The following is a 19257-nucleotide window of genomic DNA, read 5'->3' as shown; positions in this document are numbered from 1 at the left end:
AATCAGAAATTTATTGTTAAAATATGTTGTTTTCTTTTATTAAGACAATACAAGTAACAGTAAATCACCAAGAAACTTGTCATCAAAATCCACAAATACTTTCCCCTCAATCAAACAAATGAAACAATAATATTATTTCCATTTATTTTATTCACTTAAAAAATAAAATAAAAAGTTTTATTTAACCTAATATATACAACATTTGTTTTACCGGGAACAATAATTTGTAAGAAAATTGCAAAATAAAAGGCATTTTATGCAAAGGAATTTTCACCATCTGCGCCAGCCCCATCGGCATCCTCCAAAGAGGAGAAATTGAGGAAATGGGCTGGTCTATGCACCTCGTGGTAGAATTCCTTGGGATTGGCCAGCTGAAGCTCGTACTTCATACTGGGGTCGTGTCTAACACCTGTAAAACAAAATAATATTAAAATGTAATCGTTAGCAAGCACAATACCATGTCCACTGTACCCATGAAGTTGTAATTCCAAGGGCCCTGCGATGGAACCATAAAGAATCCGGTGAATCTGTCCGAGAGTAACATCTGGACTTTCTCATAGTGACTGGGTAGATAACCTTTTGGATTATTTCCTTTATCGGTATTCTGTTTGCCCCATTCGAAGCCAGAAGGTGTCAGTTTATAGGCTGTTAGGGAACACGAACCTAAAAAAAGCATAATCATCATCATATAGGAATGAAAATCCACCACAATGTTATAATAGCTGATAGTATAAGGTCATTGCATTAAAAAAAATTAATATTTCAAATTCGTGCTGCTATGGTTACTCCATCCATATCGTTTTGTAACTTCAAACTATGTATTTTTTAAACGTTTTTATAAATTTTTTAATCTCTATATTTCATTATTTCGTCATTTGATTTTATGAAACAATACATCATTGTTTCGAAATATGATATGTCACAATATTTTATGGTCATTATATTTTCCACTGTTGTCAGATTTTTTTTCTTTATATCTTGACCATAATTACTTAGCTAAATAAGTTAAGGAAGGGAAAATGCTAAAAAACTACATTTCGTTTATAAGAACAGATTATTATTTTTTGGATGAGTTATTGTAAATTATTTTTAAAAAATTGACATTTTATTAAACTACCCTTTAATTTTTAACTTTATACTTTTTATAATGTTTTGTTTTATCCTTTCTGTCAGTATGTTAAAAATTGACTTTTCTTGTTTGGCTCACAACAGAAAATTTATTCTGCAGGCTTTAAAATGATTTGCTTTAAGAGTCCTGTGTCCGCGCAACCCCCCAATGTACCATAAACTCAAGCTTACCTGGTGTAAATGAGCAAGTAATAATAATCGTTTTCTCGCCATCCCAGGCCGGATCGTCGGTCATCAGTTTGGAGTGTGTGGTTATGTCTTGAGGTGAAAGTTGGGGTAACTCATTGGGTTGGGTGTGGATCCAGCCTAAAGGTTCCATGTCTTTTAAGAACGGATGATTCGGTGGCGTGTTTGGTAGGTGAACGGTTTGATGGGTGCCCCACTGCGGAGGCAAAACCAAACAACGCAATTCCTTGACTTGGGGATTGTCGGGCGGACTGACACCATACAAAAAGGCACAAATCTAGAACAGGTAAACCAATAATAATCTGCCACCTATATTTAATAAAAAAATACTAACTTGTGCTCTCAAATCTGATATGGTAACAAACTTCTTTAATACATTCTTGGGAAGGATATAAGTATAACCAGTCTCCTTGATATCATCAGAACTGACATAAATATGATTAGTACTATAAAAAAAATACACCAATCAAACCTGGATTATTAATAAAAAGAACCAATATACCGTAAATGTAAATTAGTCGCTGATATAGCTCTAACTCTCCATTCTGTTTTGGAACTGAACGTTTGCGTTTCATAATTACTGGTGGTACTGGTAATGATCTCATCGCCGTGTTTGTTGACCGTCCTAGTTGTAGTAGCTGTGAGTTGCGACTGTTCTTTGGTTTGTTTTTCGATCTCGGCGATTTGCTGTCTTTGAGCCGACGGAGCACTGATCTCCATACCGAGAATTATATCACGAATCTCTGACTGTGTCAAAGACGCTACGTTAACGCTGCAAAGAAAGAGTACTATTCAGCTCATAGTTAAAAAAAACATCTTTTGTTATACAATTGATGATGCTTTTAATTACAAGGTGTTTGAAAAAAAAATGTATATTTGGTGGAATGACTAAAATATCCCATAACTTGGGATTACATTTCGTCAAAAAATAGCGGATAATTCCTCGCGCCAACATGGCGGCCGATACTCTTATTTTAGGCGAATGAAGTGATTTCTGATGCTTGCAATTAGAATTTATCGCTGAAATTCTATTCCCTTATGAGTATCTGTATAATGTAGTAAGCTAAAGATATAAACTTCCTTTTAAGACACCTTGTAAAATTTCAGAAGCGCATTATCCAACAAATACCTTATCAACCTTCAGTTGACTTCAATATTTGCTGTCTACAAACAGAACTGTAGATTTCAGGACCCCTGCGCGGCTCATCATTAATAATCGTTTCATGTTTTCACACACTAAAAAAACAAAACAAAACCACTTACTTGTTCTTCTTTCCATAATCCGCCAATATAAGATCCTTAAGTTGAACTTCAACTTTGATCCATTCGTCATCTGACAGTGTAGGCCAAATATGATGCGGCTCGGTGATGGTTGTTTTATCAGGCTTCAATATAACCTTGGTCCTTTCGGTGTTGACGTGCAGAGCTCTCAGAATCAAAATCAATCTGGAGAATGCCTGTGGGTAACGAACGAATAAAATCACAAAACGTTAACTTAGACAACTAACTGACCGTGTATGACGAAATAGTCTTTAACCAGTCGTCGTAAAGATTGAATAAAACCATCTGAGGTTCGGTAGCCTTCAGGATCAAATCGCCGAACTTCTCGATCTTCAGACAAGCCTGGAACGGCAACTGTAATTCCGAACCCTTGATGACGATGTTGGGGAAATCGAGCAGATGCACTTCCAAAGGATCCAACATGCCTTTCCTCGTCACGATAATTTGTTTCGGTTGTTCTTCGACGGGCAGTGATCTGATCAAAGCTGCCACTTCTTCGGCAGTTTTCCATTTGGCCAGTTGTCCCAACCGTTTTTGGCCAGCCCAGACCGAAGTGTGAATGATCTTCAAGAACAACTGTCCCGTTCTTGGATTGAAAATGAAGATGGCGCCGTTAATGGGCTTGGTGGTGAGATTGCCTTCGAACGTCTTATGAATCGTGACTCTGTATACGTTGGTATCGTCGACAAACCAAATAATTTGATTTGAGAAAAGTTCTCCATAGTTTTGACTGGACAAATATGGTTCGGTAGGTTCGCTGGAGTAAAGTTGCAGAGCTTTACGAATACGCTCTCTTAACACATAAAGAGCAGGGTTTGCCTTCATTATTTTGGCCATAGCCTGTTGAATTAATGGTTTACAGCCTGGGAACCAGTTACCGTACGCACTAGAATAAACAAAATCTTTTAAAAAATATTCGGTTTATATTGAAGATTTGATATTTTACTGATTTTTATTTGATTTTTACCTATGTAAATTGTATGCTAAGTCAATGGCAATCAAAACTCCCGTAGGAGAGGGGTAAATAGACATATTGTCAGTAGTATAATCCAAAAATTTGGCCCTAGCATAACGTTCGACGTCATGAGAGTCATAATCGCCCCATCTCAGTTGTACATCAATCCAATATTTCTGCGTAGTCGTGTTATCCATGGTATCCCTATTAACAAAAATATTTATAAATTTAAAAGGAACAATTGCCATCTAAAAGTATTTGAAACTTATTAGAAAGAAATCAATTATATCATTATATTATATCTTATAGATTAATGTACTTATTATATTATAATAAGTATATTAATCACAGAATAAATTAAGATTTAAGTTCATAGGCAACTTTGGAAAAATGTTTCTCAACCTCCAACATATAAATGACACAACCGCATCCGCATTTTTCTTCCATTTTATTGGTTTATTTGAATCAATATCAAGACCCCCCAAAGGCATTTGATTGATTCACCTCATTTCTATAATACGTTTGTTGTTAATTTGTTTTAGACACCACTTTTTTATGAACAGGATATAAAGAAGGGTATGCCTAGTATTTTTCTGTTTGTGTGACTGCATTCAATGTGCATTAAAGAAAAAACGGATATACAAAAAGCAAAAAAATGGATCATTATCTTTTCAAGTTTTCGAGTTTCTTAAAAAATAAGTAAATCATGTTAAAAATCCCAAATTATCTGGATCAAGCATGTGTGGTGTGAAGTTTTTAAGGTTTAGAAGGTCTGTTTTTAGGTCTGTGGAACATTAAATTTAATTTTTTATTTCATTTTTACTAGTCAATAAAATGTGACGTCAGTATAACATGACTTGTCTGCGTGATAAACTCTGTTTAAGAACCAATCAAAAGCCTTCGCAACAAAATAACATTTTTATTATATTTATTTATATTTATTTTTGTTATTTTCTTCAGCAGGTCTACAATGAAAACTTAGTTCCAATCAAATTACTCGAATGGCGATCTTAGACCATCTAAATATTAGATGTTGCGAAACTTCTCCAGAGACACATACTAAGTTTTCTCTCTATTACTCTGTGGTACATAATGAACTTTTATAAAGCCTCGGATACTATCATCATTTAAACTAAGTAAATACATGAGAGAAGTGTTTAATTAATATTTAAGCATGATTACTGAATTGTTTTTCCCAAAAAATCATGGAACCATTTTTAAACCAGTAACAAGAATAGTTGGAAGGTCAAGGAGTATACAAAATTCCCTATGACGACTGTGAAACTGTCTACATAACTTAAGAAATCAGAAACTTAAAAAAACCGTCTCTCGCACAAAATGCAAAAATTACTTCCCACAGGATTGTCTTTGACAAAACAAAATCAATGTGATACATAAATCAAAAAAGATCATAAGAGAAACTATTGAGATCGGAAAATATCATCTCAAGACTAGAGACTAGCGGACTAGTGCTTGCTAACATCTTGAAAACCAGATTGACTCAATTTATAATTTGTAAATTCGTTTTTATATCAAACAAAATTTTCCTTCTTATTTCGTTCTAGGATATAATTCTGTCTGATGAGCCTATAAAATTCGTCTAGTTGTTAAATGTCAAATTCTTCAAAACTAACTTCTTAAAACACTTTTTTTGTTTCAATACCTATCAGAATCGTTGCTTAATGTTTGTGAATACGCTGATTAAAAATGACGAAGCCAACAACATGATTAGTCAAAAACAGATTGCATCTAGACATGCAGATCGACAAAGATATGTAAGCAAGAACTCTTTGTACATATGAAAAGAAGGATTGTCTATAATAACTCCCTTCATTTTGGATGAACACCATCAGACACACACAGAAATAATTGATAAAGGACAGAATTGTCAAACTGTTAGATTAGAATTAAACTTAGTAATTGACTTGAATAGTTGCTCAGAAAGTGACGGTGACTGAATGAAACTTTGTGGGTGTGGGAATATGCTTTAATGCGGACAATTAGCTAAACAGGGCGATATAATACAGTATATGATAATTGTAAAATAATTATATTGTAAAGTGCGAAAGATTTATGTCTGTAATTGTTCAGAATATACATGAGCATTTGGTTAAAATGTATGAGGAAAACATTAATACTAACTATTTTGAAGATGCAGCAAATGCATTAGGGAGAATACAGTGATTGAGTCTAATTTCATTAAGATGTACACAGGCAGTACCAGAAGAAACATAGAGAAATACTCTTATGAAAGCAAAATACATTACTTGCATATATGATTGCTAATTAGATGTTGTGGAAAAAAGTTTAATGTAAATATAATAAAACAACCCTAACCTACAAACTATTATGGCTGTATATTTAACTGTAGCTCAGTCCTTTGATAATATATGAATTAATGTATTATAATATTAAAATAAATTATATTTGATAACATTAATTTTGATTTAAAACATCAAAGCCAAAATAAACTAGCGTCAAAGTTAAAGCGATATTGCAACGTTTTGAAATCAAAAACATACATGACATATATTTTCTGAATATACTTTGTAACATGCAAATCAGGTTGCGAAATTTCAAAATTCCGTTAATTTTTAAACACACCTCATATAGTTAACAAAAATCTTAAGTTAATCACTTACTTGGTATCAGCTAACAGGGAAGGTCTAGAAACATTCCACTTATAAGCCGAAAACAGTAATATATCCGCACAAGACGAATTCATCTTGTACGACTTCCTAGGGTGGATAGTTTCCTTCTGCACCGTTTCAATTTCCAAAGCGTCCAGTTCTTGATCAAACACCTACCAACATCAGAGACATTAAAAAACCACCGAGAACACGAAAATGACCAAGAATCTTACCTGACAAAGATCCATAACGATGGATTCGTGGACCTTTTGCCACAAGTGAGCTCTGAAGATTTGAATCAGAGAAATTTTCAGCGTAGGAATTTTACCATGCATGAAAATACCAGTCAGATCAAGTTGTACCTGGAAACCAACGTAAACGTTGGCTCTGTTGATGGTCGGTGACCACCAGAGCGTGAATCGACGGTTCGGGATTTGATTCAAACCGGATCTCTGGGCGTTGGTCAATTTCTTGTACTTCATTGATTCTTCGAAACCGGATGCCTTTTCCCTGTTGAAATATAATGAAATTAGTAAAAAACTAGACACAATTGTAAGGACAGCTCACCAGAAAAGACCTTCCCATGTTGGGAAATATGTGCCTTTGAATAAAGTGTGTTCTAGGATACCTTCAACACCACCAAGGGCTTGTATCATGTCTGTTCTGTAATTGTTCAAATTCCACAGTTTACCATCATGTCTTTGATGGGTCCACCAGAAGGGATTCTGTTTCAATACCTGGTACTGTTTAAATTCAGTTCTGAAAAATAATGAACACTTATACACTGGATACATGATATATTGAAGCTAACCTTATTCTCCAGCCTTTATCATATGCCAAAGTGTGTCTATCCTTTTGGAACAAAGTGTTAATCCTCGGTATACCCCTATCCCATGAATCCTCCAAGTCTTCCAGAGTCAAACGTCTATTTTGCGCGTTCGCTTCCTGTCTCTTTAGAGCATACTCAGCCCACACTCTTTGGGAATCAATAAATTCCGATTCCCACGGCTGAATGTATCTGTATAAATTGGGAATTAACTGGTCCTCGTCATGACTCATACCAGAACGGAAATGAGTAATACCGACATCTGTTTGTTTAGACCATCTATCAAAAAAAATACCCATGAAGAACATCATCAAACATAAGTAAACAAAAACGAACCTCAAGTCGGATTGTGGTATTAGAACGTGACCCATAGACAACATACCCAAGCCTCCCAATTCCTTGGGAGTGTAGAATACGACGGGCGGGAAACGACTGGGCATTTTCGAGTTCAGCCCGATCTTGATACGGGTCTGGATTTTGTTCTCGCACTTCACCAGCAAGTCGAGGAGTTCTTGAGTGTTCACAACCGCCTCCCTGAAGTAAGTCATTAAACCGATCAAAGCTGTGTTCCATTTGTTCACGATTTTGGTGAATGTCGTCGATCCTGAAGCCATCAAGATTTGTCGCACCCTATTGTGGAATCTACTCATCGATTCGTCGTCCACTCGTAAGAAGCACTGCGCCGTCCTGTTAATTGTTAAATCATAATTGAGACATTATAACGTTACCAAACTTACCTCTCCTTGCTTCCTTCATGCTGCAAGTTCCAAACTCCATCTCTGTGAGTGAATTCCTCATGTTGGGTGCGACATTTCGGCAGAATGCGACATTCGAAGCCACACATATTGAAAAGCAAGTTGGGGTTATCCTTGGAATAAACGCTGACGAAACTGTTCTCCCACTGTATGGTGGTTACTGACCGCGGTAAACGATTTTTTATGTCCCAAAATACCGCTCGACCTCTGAAAACGCAAACCTTTTTTTAAATCGTGTAATGTGGATGAATTCAAGATACCAACTTAGATATGGTATTTCACTAAATACCAACAAACACAACAAATTAAATTCCAACATGAAAAAACAACTTAAAACTAATCATGCTACATGTTATATAACATTTTATAAATGAAGAATTCGAGTTTAAAACAGATTTACATTTTACTAAGTTCTGCATACAAGTAGATACAAGAGGAAATAATTCTAATAGCATATGAAGCAGTCTGAGCAGTGCAAATATTAAAATTATATACTCAAAGTTCATTAAGAAAGAAAAAGTAAATCATGCTGAACAAGTAATCATCGCTTTGAGTAATTTTGCTAATGAAAAATAAAGCATGAAAAAATGTTTGAAAATGTTAGGCAAATTATTGGAAAATTACTCTGTACTTTTTAAATGATGCCAACATAACAAACAAAAAATAATAAGCATGGTAAAATATGGTAGAAACTATCTTGGCTTACCTTAACATACAGGAAAAATGCAAGCATTTATAAATTTAAGAATCGTAAAAATAAATCCAAAAAAGATAATACAAACCACGATCACATAAGGCACATTTCTATCCCAAAACAATACTTACAAATTAACATCGTGCTTCATCAGCCTCATCCTCGCGTCCCTCGGCCAGCACTTTTTATTATTGTACCCCACGATGTTCTCGTTATTCGGATCTGGATGTTCCGTCAAATATCTCTGGATAAGATCTTTAGCTTCCTCGGCCGTAAAGCGGAAGAACATATGAATCCTATCAACGTATCTGCAGTAGAGCCTTATAGGATGACAAGTCTCGGTCTGCACGTCCTGGAATGTGAGGAAATCATTCGGCATCTGCGGCGGTCCGGCCATCTCACTGGCTCTCTGCAAGCCCAAGATCAGAAGGTCTAAAACCAGCCCGTAATACTGAGTGATAAAGGACGCGAACTGCAAGCCCCTTATGATTCCATAACTGTTCGTGTGATTCATATCTTTGTAGTTTATGACGACGTTGTTCTTCGCCGTCATGTAATCGGCGATGTTGTGGTCGACAATCAGACGTAGCAAACGATTGAGCAGCGTTAAATCAATCTTTTCGTACAGCTTCTCGAACTTCGATTCAAGCAAAACATTGCATTCCCCTTCGTTCACGTCCCAAACATCTTGTAGGTTATTGATTCCTTGACACCACTTGTAAACCAAAAGTGGAGGGGGTTCGGTATCGGAAGGTTTTATCCACGGAGGGAACAACCTTCGTTTGTCCGCTTCATACCACAGGTATTGATCCAAATAAGCATCCGTAATTTTCTCCAAAGGCTCGACATCATACACAGGAATCAAGTGACTGTATAAATCCATAAATTCAATACCGACCTAAAAATATTTAATTACAAAACAAATTGATGAGAATACCTTAAAAACCTACTTCTTTAAACGCCCTTTGAGTTAAAAGATGACGTTTAATCCTCGATAGAGCTTCATGAGGATTATCATATGCTTGTTCTATGAGACCCAGTTCTTCTCTTTGACTCTGATTCAGCCTGGATTTCACACTGTAAGCTTCTTTTAATCTTTCTAAAGCCAAAATAAGAAGTTTTGTATCATGTTTGTATGAAAGTGGCGGGAAAGGAATTGGAGCAAAGCGTCGTGATTCCAGCCAATGAACAGTTGTCGTGTAGATAGCTACAGCTTCTTCTGGTGAAATATATGGACCATCCTATTAAAAACAAGATTAAGTTGTTATGTGAAACCTGCAAGTCCTTATATCCCACCTTCAGATAATTATGTTGCCTCTCTTGTTCTGCTTTAAGGTATAACCGCGTGAGACGTCCCAAGTTCTTTTTACACACTGTTTTGTCTACAGTTGCACCTCTCCTGATTCTTTCTCTATTATAGTGAGCTGTATTAGTCCACCAATCAGCTTTCATTTTTACATAACGAAGTATCATGTTCTCTATGGGAATGGGCAGTCCAGGAACCTGTAAAAATCGATTTATTACTATACTATTAAAACTATACATCATCAATTGATCAGAAGACGACAAATAAATCACTTATTAAACGAACCTATTGTTGCTAAAAAAACCTGAAAATATAAACTACAAAATTACCTTCCATGGGATATTAGCTTTCCAACATCTCCAAGCTTCAGACAGATGTTGCAATATAGTACGTGCTTTGTTCTGCTTAATGCCTTCGGGCATCATGTCGACGATGTCGTGCATTACAGAAGCACGCAATTCGAGATCGAAATGAGACTCCACTCGTTGTTTTGTAACGGTTTTCGCGACACCTATTAAAATTTCCGATGATTAAAATAATGAGCGCGATATCCTAAAAAAAATATACCTTTTGAATGTCGCCCTTCAAATTGTCTGGACAATAAATTGCCCAACCATCGTTCCAGTAACGGTGTAATACCGCGCATGAAGAACAACCACACACGCCATCCAGGAGCCCAGAATCCACAACCGGGGCCTTTACCCACTGGACCCTGTAATCATCGAGAATCTTCATACCAATCCTTGTTTCGACATAATTAAAAAAAACTTACTGTATTAAACCGATAGTAAATCAAATGTTTCAAGTCCTTGCACATCCTGATCTGTCTCATCAACTTATATTTGTACCTGTACATACCAGTCAATTGACCAACATGAGCGAAAATATACTGTAAGCCGTCAGCTAGTTGAAAGGCATCAACGTTGTTCAATCGATATTGAACATGAGAATCAATTATTAGTTTGGTTAGACGCAAAATTTCTCGGCATAAATGGAAAGCTGAAAACCGGATATATTTATATAAACCTTCCATTATGGGAAACCTTATAGTTACCATTGCCAAATCGAGATTTTTTTCTTTCCTTAGTAGTCAATGTCTTGACCGGCTTCAAATTAAAGTTATAGTCCAAGTGCAGATAGTTCAAGTTCTTTCTGTGTATCAACAAGTTCAGCATGTTATACCCCTGCCGACATACCTGGAGACCGGCTTCCACCCAATCCAATGTGGTGGTTTGGAAGAACTTGGTCGACTTGAATGATCTGAACAAGTATCGTTTCTTTTGTGGCTTAGGTGGTCTGTGCTTCAGAGCATTTAGCACGTAGTACTTGAGTAGTTTCTGATAACTGACTCGCACTTTCACAGGTTGCCCAGGAGGACAATGCTCCATATACCACGACTTCACCAAAGGAACGTCAATAGCCCTTCTGGTACGCCCTACGAACATTTTTGGGTTATTTATTTTAAATCAAACAGTAACCGACGCCCTTACCTGATCTCATGTTAAATGGTCTGGGAGCCCAGAGCAACGCAATACCATTCGCTGTGTTATCGGTATATAATGGTGTTTCTTGCAAGAAAGATTGGACGTGTTCGTGTAATACAAACTCTTCTTCGTCATCGGGCAAGGGTTCCAGGCTTTTTACCGCGTGCCGATGTGATATCGGGTTTATAAGTGGATCAAAATAGAACGCTGGTAGATCTGGATCCTCTGTCTTAATATAAACCACGTTCGGAGTGTGATACCTGTAAAAAGCCGATCTTAGAAATGAAACGAACTATCGTTGAACTGTAAGATGTCCGTTTATACATATTTGCTTACTTTAAATCTTTAACACAATGTATTCAAGTATGTGCAAGTCTGTACGTACCTATTTATTTAACAGAACTTCATAATTTAATAATGATTTAAAAATGTCTCAATGATACCGTGGTTAAGTTGATAAAGCTTCTGCCTTACAAATAGGAGATTGTAAGGTTTGAATTAAGTATCTAATTGGACCTTTTGTTGTTTGTAGAAAATTAACGGTTGTGCAAAAAATAATTTCTTTTTTTTGTTTTCCAAAGGAAATTTATTTATATAAATGTACACGCGGTATTTATACTACCATAAAAAGATCAATCGTTTCAAAATATCATCTGACACACAATCACAGTTTGCCATTCATGACGAAAAAAAACTTGGAGAGAATATTCAACGCTCCATCTCTAGACCTTAAGTAGCAATTAATATAGACGTAGATGCTAATCTACCATAAAAATCGCAACGCTAGAAATCATGATACTATTAGCGTTTGTAATATCAAGTAAAATGTTAAACCGATCAGATAAATTACAAGCGAAGAAACAATGAGTTATTTATTATTAATTCAAGAGAACGAAAACAAGTTACAATAAAATTTTGAAATACTGTCAATTATTTTACCCTTTGTCATTTACATCCTAGATATTTATATAAAAATCGTGACTGAACGATATTCATTCTTTTTAATCTGTCGAAACTGTCATTTAAAGAATATGTTAATTTGTAAGATGCGAATATAAAAGTAACATTTTTAGAATTGTGAACTGAAGTCAGCAAAGTAAACAATCTCTAAATTCACATAGACAATGAAACAAACCCACAATTGTAAAATGTACAGAACTCTCTTATGTTTATTATCCATTTATATAAATCCACAGCCAAACAAATGTCGAAGGTATATCTATGTATGCAGTTTATCAGCTTTTTCATTTTAAAACCTTTCAAATGAAAAATATATCGTCTACAAAACCATATCCCATATTGCTAGTGCACCGGCATCACGATCCAAGACACCCCATGCAAAAACAAATATGGTTACAACAAAAGAACAAATCAGAACTTTGTCATTCAACTAAATAGTAAAACATTATACACAAACAGGAAAAATTAAATTACTTACCATGATAAATGTACAAAATGGGGCATGTTGTTGTACAAATAAGGAAAAGCTATCCTATACTCTGTTCTAATTGGTTGGCGAATAATGATTTTATTAATATCGTTAAATTCATTCCAATCTTCATCACTAAAACAGGAACATATAGATCGAATATTTTATGCCTTATTATTGAACACTTACGCGGGGTTCATGTCTTTGATAAGGGGTTCGAACTTTGGCCCGCCGGGAATTGCCATGTTTAAAGCCTTAGCAGTGAAGAAACTCTTGGTATCAAACAAGTAAAAATAATTGTAATCAACTAAATCAGTTAAGAGTTGATTCGCCAATCTGTACAAAGTCGCCATCATAGGTAATGTTAAATTCCATTTTCTGTATGTCGCACCATTAACGTATTTTGTTCCAACCTTGTATTAACAATCTATTAGTTTAAATATGTGGAAAATCAAGAAAAAATAACTCACCAAAGGTTTGTGATAGTAAAACCATTTTGCGATGGCATAATCTTCATCTGCATCCAATTCTATCTGAATAGCTTCCAAAGGCTCTACATCTAACACATTGTCTGCATAATCTAATGGGGGTTCTTCGTCGTCGAAAGGCGGGAAACGCATTCTTTTGAAATGACGACGATCGCGCTTTTCACGCCTCATCATTATCCACATTGTTCTACATAAATGAAGCTTTTATAAATGCAAATTATGGTTGATATAAGCACTTACCCCCATTGTGCTATATACACTGGTTCTATAACCCAAGGAATCTCATTTACAAAAGTAATTGCTCCAGTAATATGATATAATACCTTGACATCCCTTATTTGTTCCCATGGCATAGGCATATTTTCTAAAAGCTTCATCACTGCATGTGGCATATATTTTAATGCCCTAAAAGAGTAAAATATTACTCAAGTGATGATTTAAATATTATTGTTAAGTACCCCAAATAAACTCTCTTGTCATGGCGGTATTTCCTGCTGCTCATGTCTCCATGATCACGAATAATCTTTCGAATATGTTCTGGAGGCATATCTTCTTTCTGTGCCTCTACAAAACCTAATTTTCTCTTCTCTGCGAAACGTTTTGACTGAAGCTGATGCCATTTTTGTGCTATAAAATACAAATACTGAAATTACACAGAAATTAATTATGTAAATTCATACCTTTTTCTTGAAGCTTATCTTCCGTCATAACATCAGATTTGGGATGCGGAGGTGGCATTTGCTGCTGTAAAGCGTGGGCATGGGCCTGAGCTGCAGCCACATGGGCTACAGCCAATTGTTGTTGAGCCATCATTTGAGCCCAGGGATTTGGACCCAACAGATACGGTGGCATGGACATTTTGTCTCTTTATTTCTGTAAAATAAATGAAATAAAATTTAACATATATAATCTATAAGTCTATAACAAGTAAGATTCTGATTTGCTTAAAACATTAAAAAATGAAATAATGGAAGAAATCAAATTTTTTTATCAAAGGAGCAAATCATTATTCATGAAAAATTACCTATTTATATTATATACATATTACACCTATTTTAGCCTACAATATAAAATGCCTAATTGAGTTATTAAGATAACAAATTTACGTAAACTAAAAATATATTTAGCGTATATACATACAGGAGGTTAGGTTAAAAACACCGCATATAAACGTAGAACTCAATAAAACACTAACTAAATAACCAAACATACCTTAATTAAACACTTTTAAAATATAACCGGCACATTTGTAATAAAAATTATATAGCAAAGCAAAGTAAACGTAAAAGACAACGCATTTAACGTGTTATATTTTAGTATAATCGTGCAGCGGCCATCTTGACGTAATCATTTTGATATTGTGGATCGCGCACATTTTGTATTAGATTCAGACCATAGAATAAAGAAACCTAGAAGCCCACCTCCTATGTTAAAATTGGTACTATTTTACGCTCGGAATACGCGTGTGAGGGCGCTCACGCATGCACCGTATGACAGTTTGTTACGGCGGGAAATTTAAAAATGTTAAGGGGAATTTTTAAAAATTTGAGCGGAAAATTTAAAAAATATATATTTTACTGGGAAAATAAAAAAATTAATCTATTTTAAACATATTTTATATTATACTACAAATATAGAAAGTGTATAGCAATTAAATTATGCATATTTATATATTTCCAATCTTTTCTTTCTTTTTTTCCTTGCTATATACTTTTTATGCGTGTGTAACTGTACAGGATCCATATATCTGCAATTTAAATCTTGGTCATATTTGCCTTTAGCAGTTTTGTTACTCCACTGACCTACCAAAATATACAATATTTAATTAATAACCGGCGAATAACAATATGTTGTTGTGGATGCTGTGTACAATTTATCATATTTTTTCTTTATTCTATGGATCAGACAAACGTCTATGCAGATGAATTTATATTAGACATTCAGCTTTAATGGATAAATAAAATACTAATAAAAGAAACATTATTTTATTTACAAATTTTGAAAAAAATTATTGTGATTTTAGATTATGCAGTCTTTAAACTAAAATTGCGGTATAAAAAAGGGTCAAGTCCTTTCTGTCGCTATCGACTGACATAATTCTGCATCGTCTGTAATAATTGGAATGTCTTTATAAGATTCCGCAGGCTTTTCTTTCTTTTTTGGCACAGTGATACTGAGAATTCCATTCGATGACAATTTAGATGTTACTTGATCAATATCGCAATCTTTAGGAACAACGTACTTTCTAATAAAGTGTCTGAACTCCGAACTATTGTCATCCTTCTTTTCACAGTGTTTTCCTTCCACGGTCACAGTATTTTTCTCGGTCAACTTAACTGTAAGTTCTTCTGGTTTAAACTCCTTCACGTCAACTTTGGCTTCAAATTTATCTCGTTCCTATTTCTCCATTTCCTCAATCCATTCATCAAAGGGATGTACTAATTTTCGCAATCCTTCGGAACTCTTGGACAAAAATGGAATTACAGAATCCATAGTAGATTCTCCAAAGCTGACAAATTCGAACCTCAATTGCTTGGTTATACACCGACTAATATACCGTCATCGTTTACCTACTATTTATCGTTCTTTGATAAATTTTAAGAATGTTTAAAGTAATATTTGATTATATTGTTCACTTTTGTAAACATTCAGTTAAGAAAAAATCTATAATATATTTACTATTTGAAACTTTACATATTTATTACGTCATGAAAGTTTTAAATTAAATTAAAAAACGGATTTTTGAAAACCTAATATAAAACATACCATTACTGTTGAACAAATGCATCTGAAACATGAAAAATATTCTTAAAACTATTAAAAACATTGAGTTCAAATCTTTGATGATTGATGCTATAAGGTTCATGGTTGCTTAAAACAGCATTATTTATTTGGGTCATAAAATGAAGACACATAGGTCTCTATATATATTTTGTATGCATATTATCATTTCGACATTGGGCGTTACTGTGTCTACTGCCATCCATCAACTACAGAAAAGATATATTTTTATTCCTAAAGATTATTGAACAATATTTTATATTTTATATTGAACAATATTCCCAACATTTCTCCAATAATCCTCTTAAACAATTGAAGTAACATAATTGATAGTGGCAAACTGCGAAAGCCGCGCTTTCGAATTCTACCAGGGCATGGATGTACCTTGTGTTAGTAATTGTAATAGTGATTGTTCATAATCAACAGTGTAACATATGGCAACTAATCTGTCACTGGTTAGTTGGTAGCGGTATACGTGAAACCCAGATAAACCCTGATTGGTAAAAAGGAGATTCTAAACTATAATATAAGGACAAAAACGTAATAACAAAACTAAATAATGCGATGATTCATCTAATATATTAGTAAACATTGAAAAACTATCAATAATATTTAATGATGCTAAATACAATATAAATTTATCAAATACGATAGAATCTATAAAAAAGTTATTCGGTCAACAAGAAGGATACAAATCCAAATAAAGGAGTTCCACAATTAATTTTTAAATATAATGGCAACTGATAATTTTTTATTACGAATATTATTTACTTATTGTCTGTTTTTTGCTTTGTTTAATTTTGGTATATATTCTAATTCATAGGTCATTTCTAAATATTCACTATCTCAAAGCCATCATTTATTATTTTTCAATTAGTAAGACGAGATATACATTACTGGTTGCCGAAATATCAAAACAACTTCTAGTTATTCTAGACAAATTCAATTAATGTAGGATATGTCAATTTATTGTTGCTGATTTTATGAAATTTTAAAAGTCGGTCACAACTTTTAATTAAATCTAATCTATTCTTTATTATTTTAATGATAATCATTATATGGCAGTTTGTTACGCCGGTCGTTTGCCAAAAATTTGTATGAACAGGACAGAAAGTTTAATATATTTTTCTTTCATTTAGTGTTATTATTGCTGCTAATTATTAATTAATTACTTTTTAATGAAAAGGCAATTCACGTATTAATATTGGAATAAAGTGCTTATTGGGCCCAAAGAAAAAATTTATTAATAACATAAATTAACTTACTTTAACAAATTATAATTTAATCACTATTCCATTAAAATTAACGTAAAATAAAATGCGGAAATCATAAATAGGCATGAAAAAATGTACAGAAAAAGAGAATATTTTTAAAACGCTCGCTTTTTATGAACGTTAGACAGAAAAATATCAACCCTTCGATGGCGAAAAATTTAGTCAGCGTTAAAGTAATATAAAACACCTCGCGGACGATGGTTTGTCAGATAGCAAGAGATAGCTTCTAGTGTATAGGCAACTAAACAAGTTTCAGGGGTCATTTTTTAAAAAAGGCTAGAGTTTTAAAGAAACAAAATGGAATTGCTATTACCATTTCTGGTTGATGATTCTATCTGTCAAATTCCAGTGCAACCATCCGAGTTGTTAAGGGTATTTCTTGAACATTTCGATCACAATAACAACAGAATCGATGAATCGAACAATACTCAAGATGTGAAACAGCCTACAAGGACTTGCCTCTTCTCAAAATCGTAAATCTTAAGACGGACTCATCAAAGACACGTTCCAAGTGACTCTGGAAGAAATCACAGTTAAATCTACAGGAGCAAATATCTTGAATATAGAAAGTAGATACGAAAATATAGAGGCTGAGCATGGTTTTATTTCAAGTTATTATATCAGAAAATTGAAAGTTCCCAAAGGGCATGACATCGAGAGATGCGAGTGCAAAATATCCACGGATGGAGAGTTGAGTATCAGTGCGCGCAAAAGAAATTGACCAGAAAAGAGAGAGATCAACTCCTATGAAAAAAATTAGAAAGATTCAAAGAAAAATTAAAACATATCAAGACTGAATGTAATCTCTTAATTTAATTTTTATATATATTAGGTCAATATATTTTATTATTCTTTACATTTTAAATAAAAGTCATTAGATGTAGTGTTTTGTTTGGTTTATTAAAATATTAATTTTTTATTATTGATTGTTGTCATAGAGAACTAATATATGTTTTAATAACGTATAATTTGTCAATTTTTTTAACTAGGTTTTTATGTATTATTTTTTCTTTAATTGTGTAGTGTCCTTTATTTACTTCTATTGCATTGTTATAATTTCCTTTCCAACTTTTCTAGAATAGTGTTTTTAAAAAATGTTAAAATTCAAATGTCACTTGCTAAAATCGATATATTTGGCCTTTATTGATATATTTCTATTATACTATTCATAATATAATAACACCTATACTATTTTGCAGTATGGAGGGTCGCATGTTGAATTAGATAGGGATATTATCACCTTAAAAAGACTGTTGGAATAGATAATATTCTACCTGGATTATTGAGAGAACTATCACGAAAAGCAATCATCATACTAACATACATATTTGAGAGTGAAGCGTGTTCCAGGGGATTTTAAGATGACACAAATAATTATACTTAAATAAAAGCGACAGATTGACAGAATAACTCGCATCTTACACGTCTATATCTTACTGGTACCTGTGATATCCAAATTATTTGAGAAACTGTTATTAAAACATACTAGACCACTAATAAATTAACAGATTTTCAGTTTAGATTTCGAAATCGCCACTTTGACTGACACAACAATTGATCAAGTGCATAGAGTAACAAGGGTTATCGGTTAAAAAGCGTATGAAGAAAAAATAATACCCTGCAATATTCCTGGATATTTTACCAGCTGTTGAGCGGGTATGGTATTTGGGTCTAATCTACGAGAAAAACATATTGTTACCCCGAACCTAACCTAAAAAGTCAGAGACTATTGGGTCGTTAATTAATAATAAATAAATAAATAACATGTTACCGCGAAATTGTCAACATCTTTTGTCAATTGCTGGGAGATTTTATCGAAAGTATCTTTTCGAATTTCCATATGAAGGGGCATTCTAAGCATTTAACTCTGTTATGGATGGAGTTTCGCTGGGTAGTGTCTTGAAATCACTTCTGTATCTGCTCTACGCTGCTGATATACCAAAAACAAAAAATCAGTACTTAGTAAAAGCCGGCGACACACTGTCACTTAACTTAAAAACTTAACCTTAAGATATGAAATAATGTTACTAAATTACACCA

General features: G+C 34.0%; 2 protein-coding genes across 3 annotated transcripts; both read right to left on the bottom strand.

Moving 5' to 3' along the window:
* Nucleotides 1-132: 132 nt before the first annotated feature.
* Prp8 (pre-mRNA processing factor 8) lies at nt 133-14573 on the bottom strand. The gene is made up of 29 exons (XM_076407680.1): nt 14375-14573; nt 13843-14035; nt 13621-13789; nt 13403-13567; nt 13145-13349; nt 12864-13087; nt 12684-12809; nt 11252-11505; nt 10816-11196; nt 10534-10760; nt 10329-10473; nt 10091-10272; nt 9752-9958; nt 9406-9696; nt 8587-9353; nt 7744-7968; nt 7343-7693; nt 6992-7285; nt 6748-6939; nt 6414-6690; nt 6193-6353; nt 3563-3754; nt 2827-3481; nt 2578-2771; nt 1817-2086; nt 1649-1760; nt 1300-1591; nt 472-663; nt 133-409 (listed from the first exon to the last, which is right to left on the bottom strand). Exons 2-29 carry the CDS (start codon nt 14018-14020, stop codon nt 255-257), a joined length of 7083 nt encoding a protein of 2360 aa, XP_076263795.1. The 5' UTR covers nt 14021-14035; nt 14375-14573; the 3' UTR covers nt 133-254.
* A 187-nt stretch (nt 14574-14760) lies between these two features.
* Nucleotides 14761-19209, bottom strand: LOC143198469 (uncharacterized). Of its 2 annotated transcripts, XM_076407713.1 has the most exons (4): nt 18989-19209; nt 18835-18928; nt 15929-15950; nt 14761-14964 (listed from the first exon to the last, which is right to left on the bottom strand). In XM_076407713.1, the coding sequence occupies exons 1-3, from the start codon at nt 19076-19078 to the stop codon at nt 15931-15933; spliced, it is 204 nt and encodes a 67-aa protein (XP_076263828.1). In that variant the 5' UTR covers nt 19079-19209; the 3' UTR covers nt 14761-14964; nt 15929-15930. The 2 variants fall into 2 exon arrangements, with proteins under 2 accessions (XP_076263828.1, XP_076263827.1); XM_076407712.1 differs by lacking the exon at nt 15929-15950.
* Between the last annotated feature and the right edge of the window lie 48 nt (nt 19210-19257).

Source organism: Rhynchophorus ferrugineus, unplaced genomic scaffold (genome assembly GCF_030347505.1).
Source record: "Rhynchophorus ferrugineus isolate W39M unplaced genomic scaffold, kcgeb_rfMv2 rfM6, whole genome shotgun sequence".
NCBI lineage: Eukaryota > Metazoa > Arthropoda > Insecta > Coleoptera > Curculionidae > Rhynchophorus > Rhynchophorus ferrugineus.
Note: the sequence above shows the minus strand (reverse complement) of the source record. Positions and strands in the feature narration are given on the sequence as shown.

What these genes read in the sequence shown, in the direction of transcription:
- LOC143198469 (XM_076407712.1), bottom strand. Translation starts at nt 19,078, where the DNA reads ATGCTTAGAATGCCCCTTCATATGGAAATTCGAAAAGATACTTTCGAT. An exon ending in AAGATGTTGACAATTTCGCG is followed by an intron (nt 18,929 to 18,988) that starts GTAACATGTTAT and finishes CTGACTTTTTAG; the next exon opens with GTTAGGTTCGGGGTAACAAT. An exon ending in ATATCCAGGAATATTGCAGG is followed by an intron (nt 14,965 to 18,834) that starts GTATTATTTTTT and finishes ATATTTTGGTAG; the next exon opens with GTCAGTGGAGTAACAAAACT.
- Prp8 (XM_076407680.1), bottom strand. Translation starts at nt 14,020, where the DNA reads ATGTCCATGCCACCGTATCTGTTGGGTCCAAATCCCTGGGCTCAAATG. An exon ending in CATTTTGTACATTTATCATG is followed by an intron (nt 11,506 to 12,683) that starts GTAAGTAATTTA and finishes GGCTTTTTACAG; the next exon opens with GTATCACACTCCGAACGTGG. An exon ending in GATTATGGAAAGAAGAACAA is followed by an intron (nt 2,087 to 2,577) that starts GTAAGTGGTTTT and finishes CTTTCTTTGCAG; the next exon opens with CGTTAACGTAGCGTCTTTGA.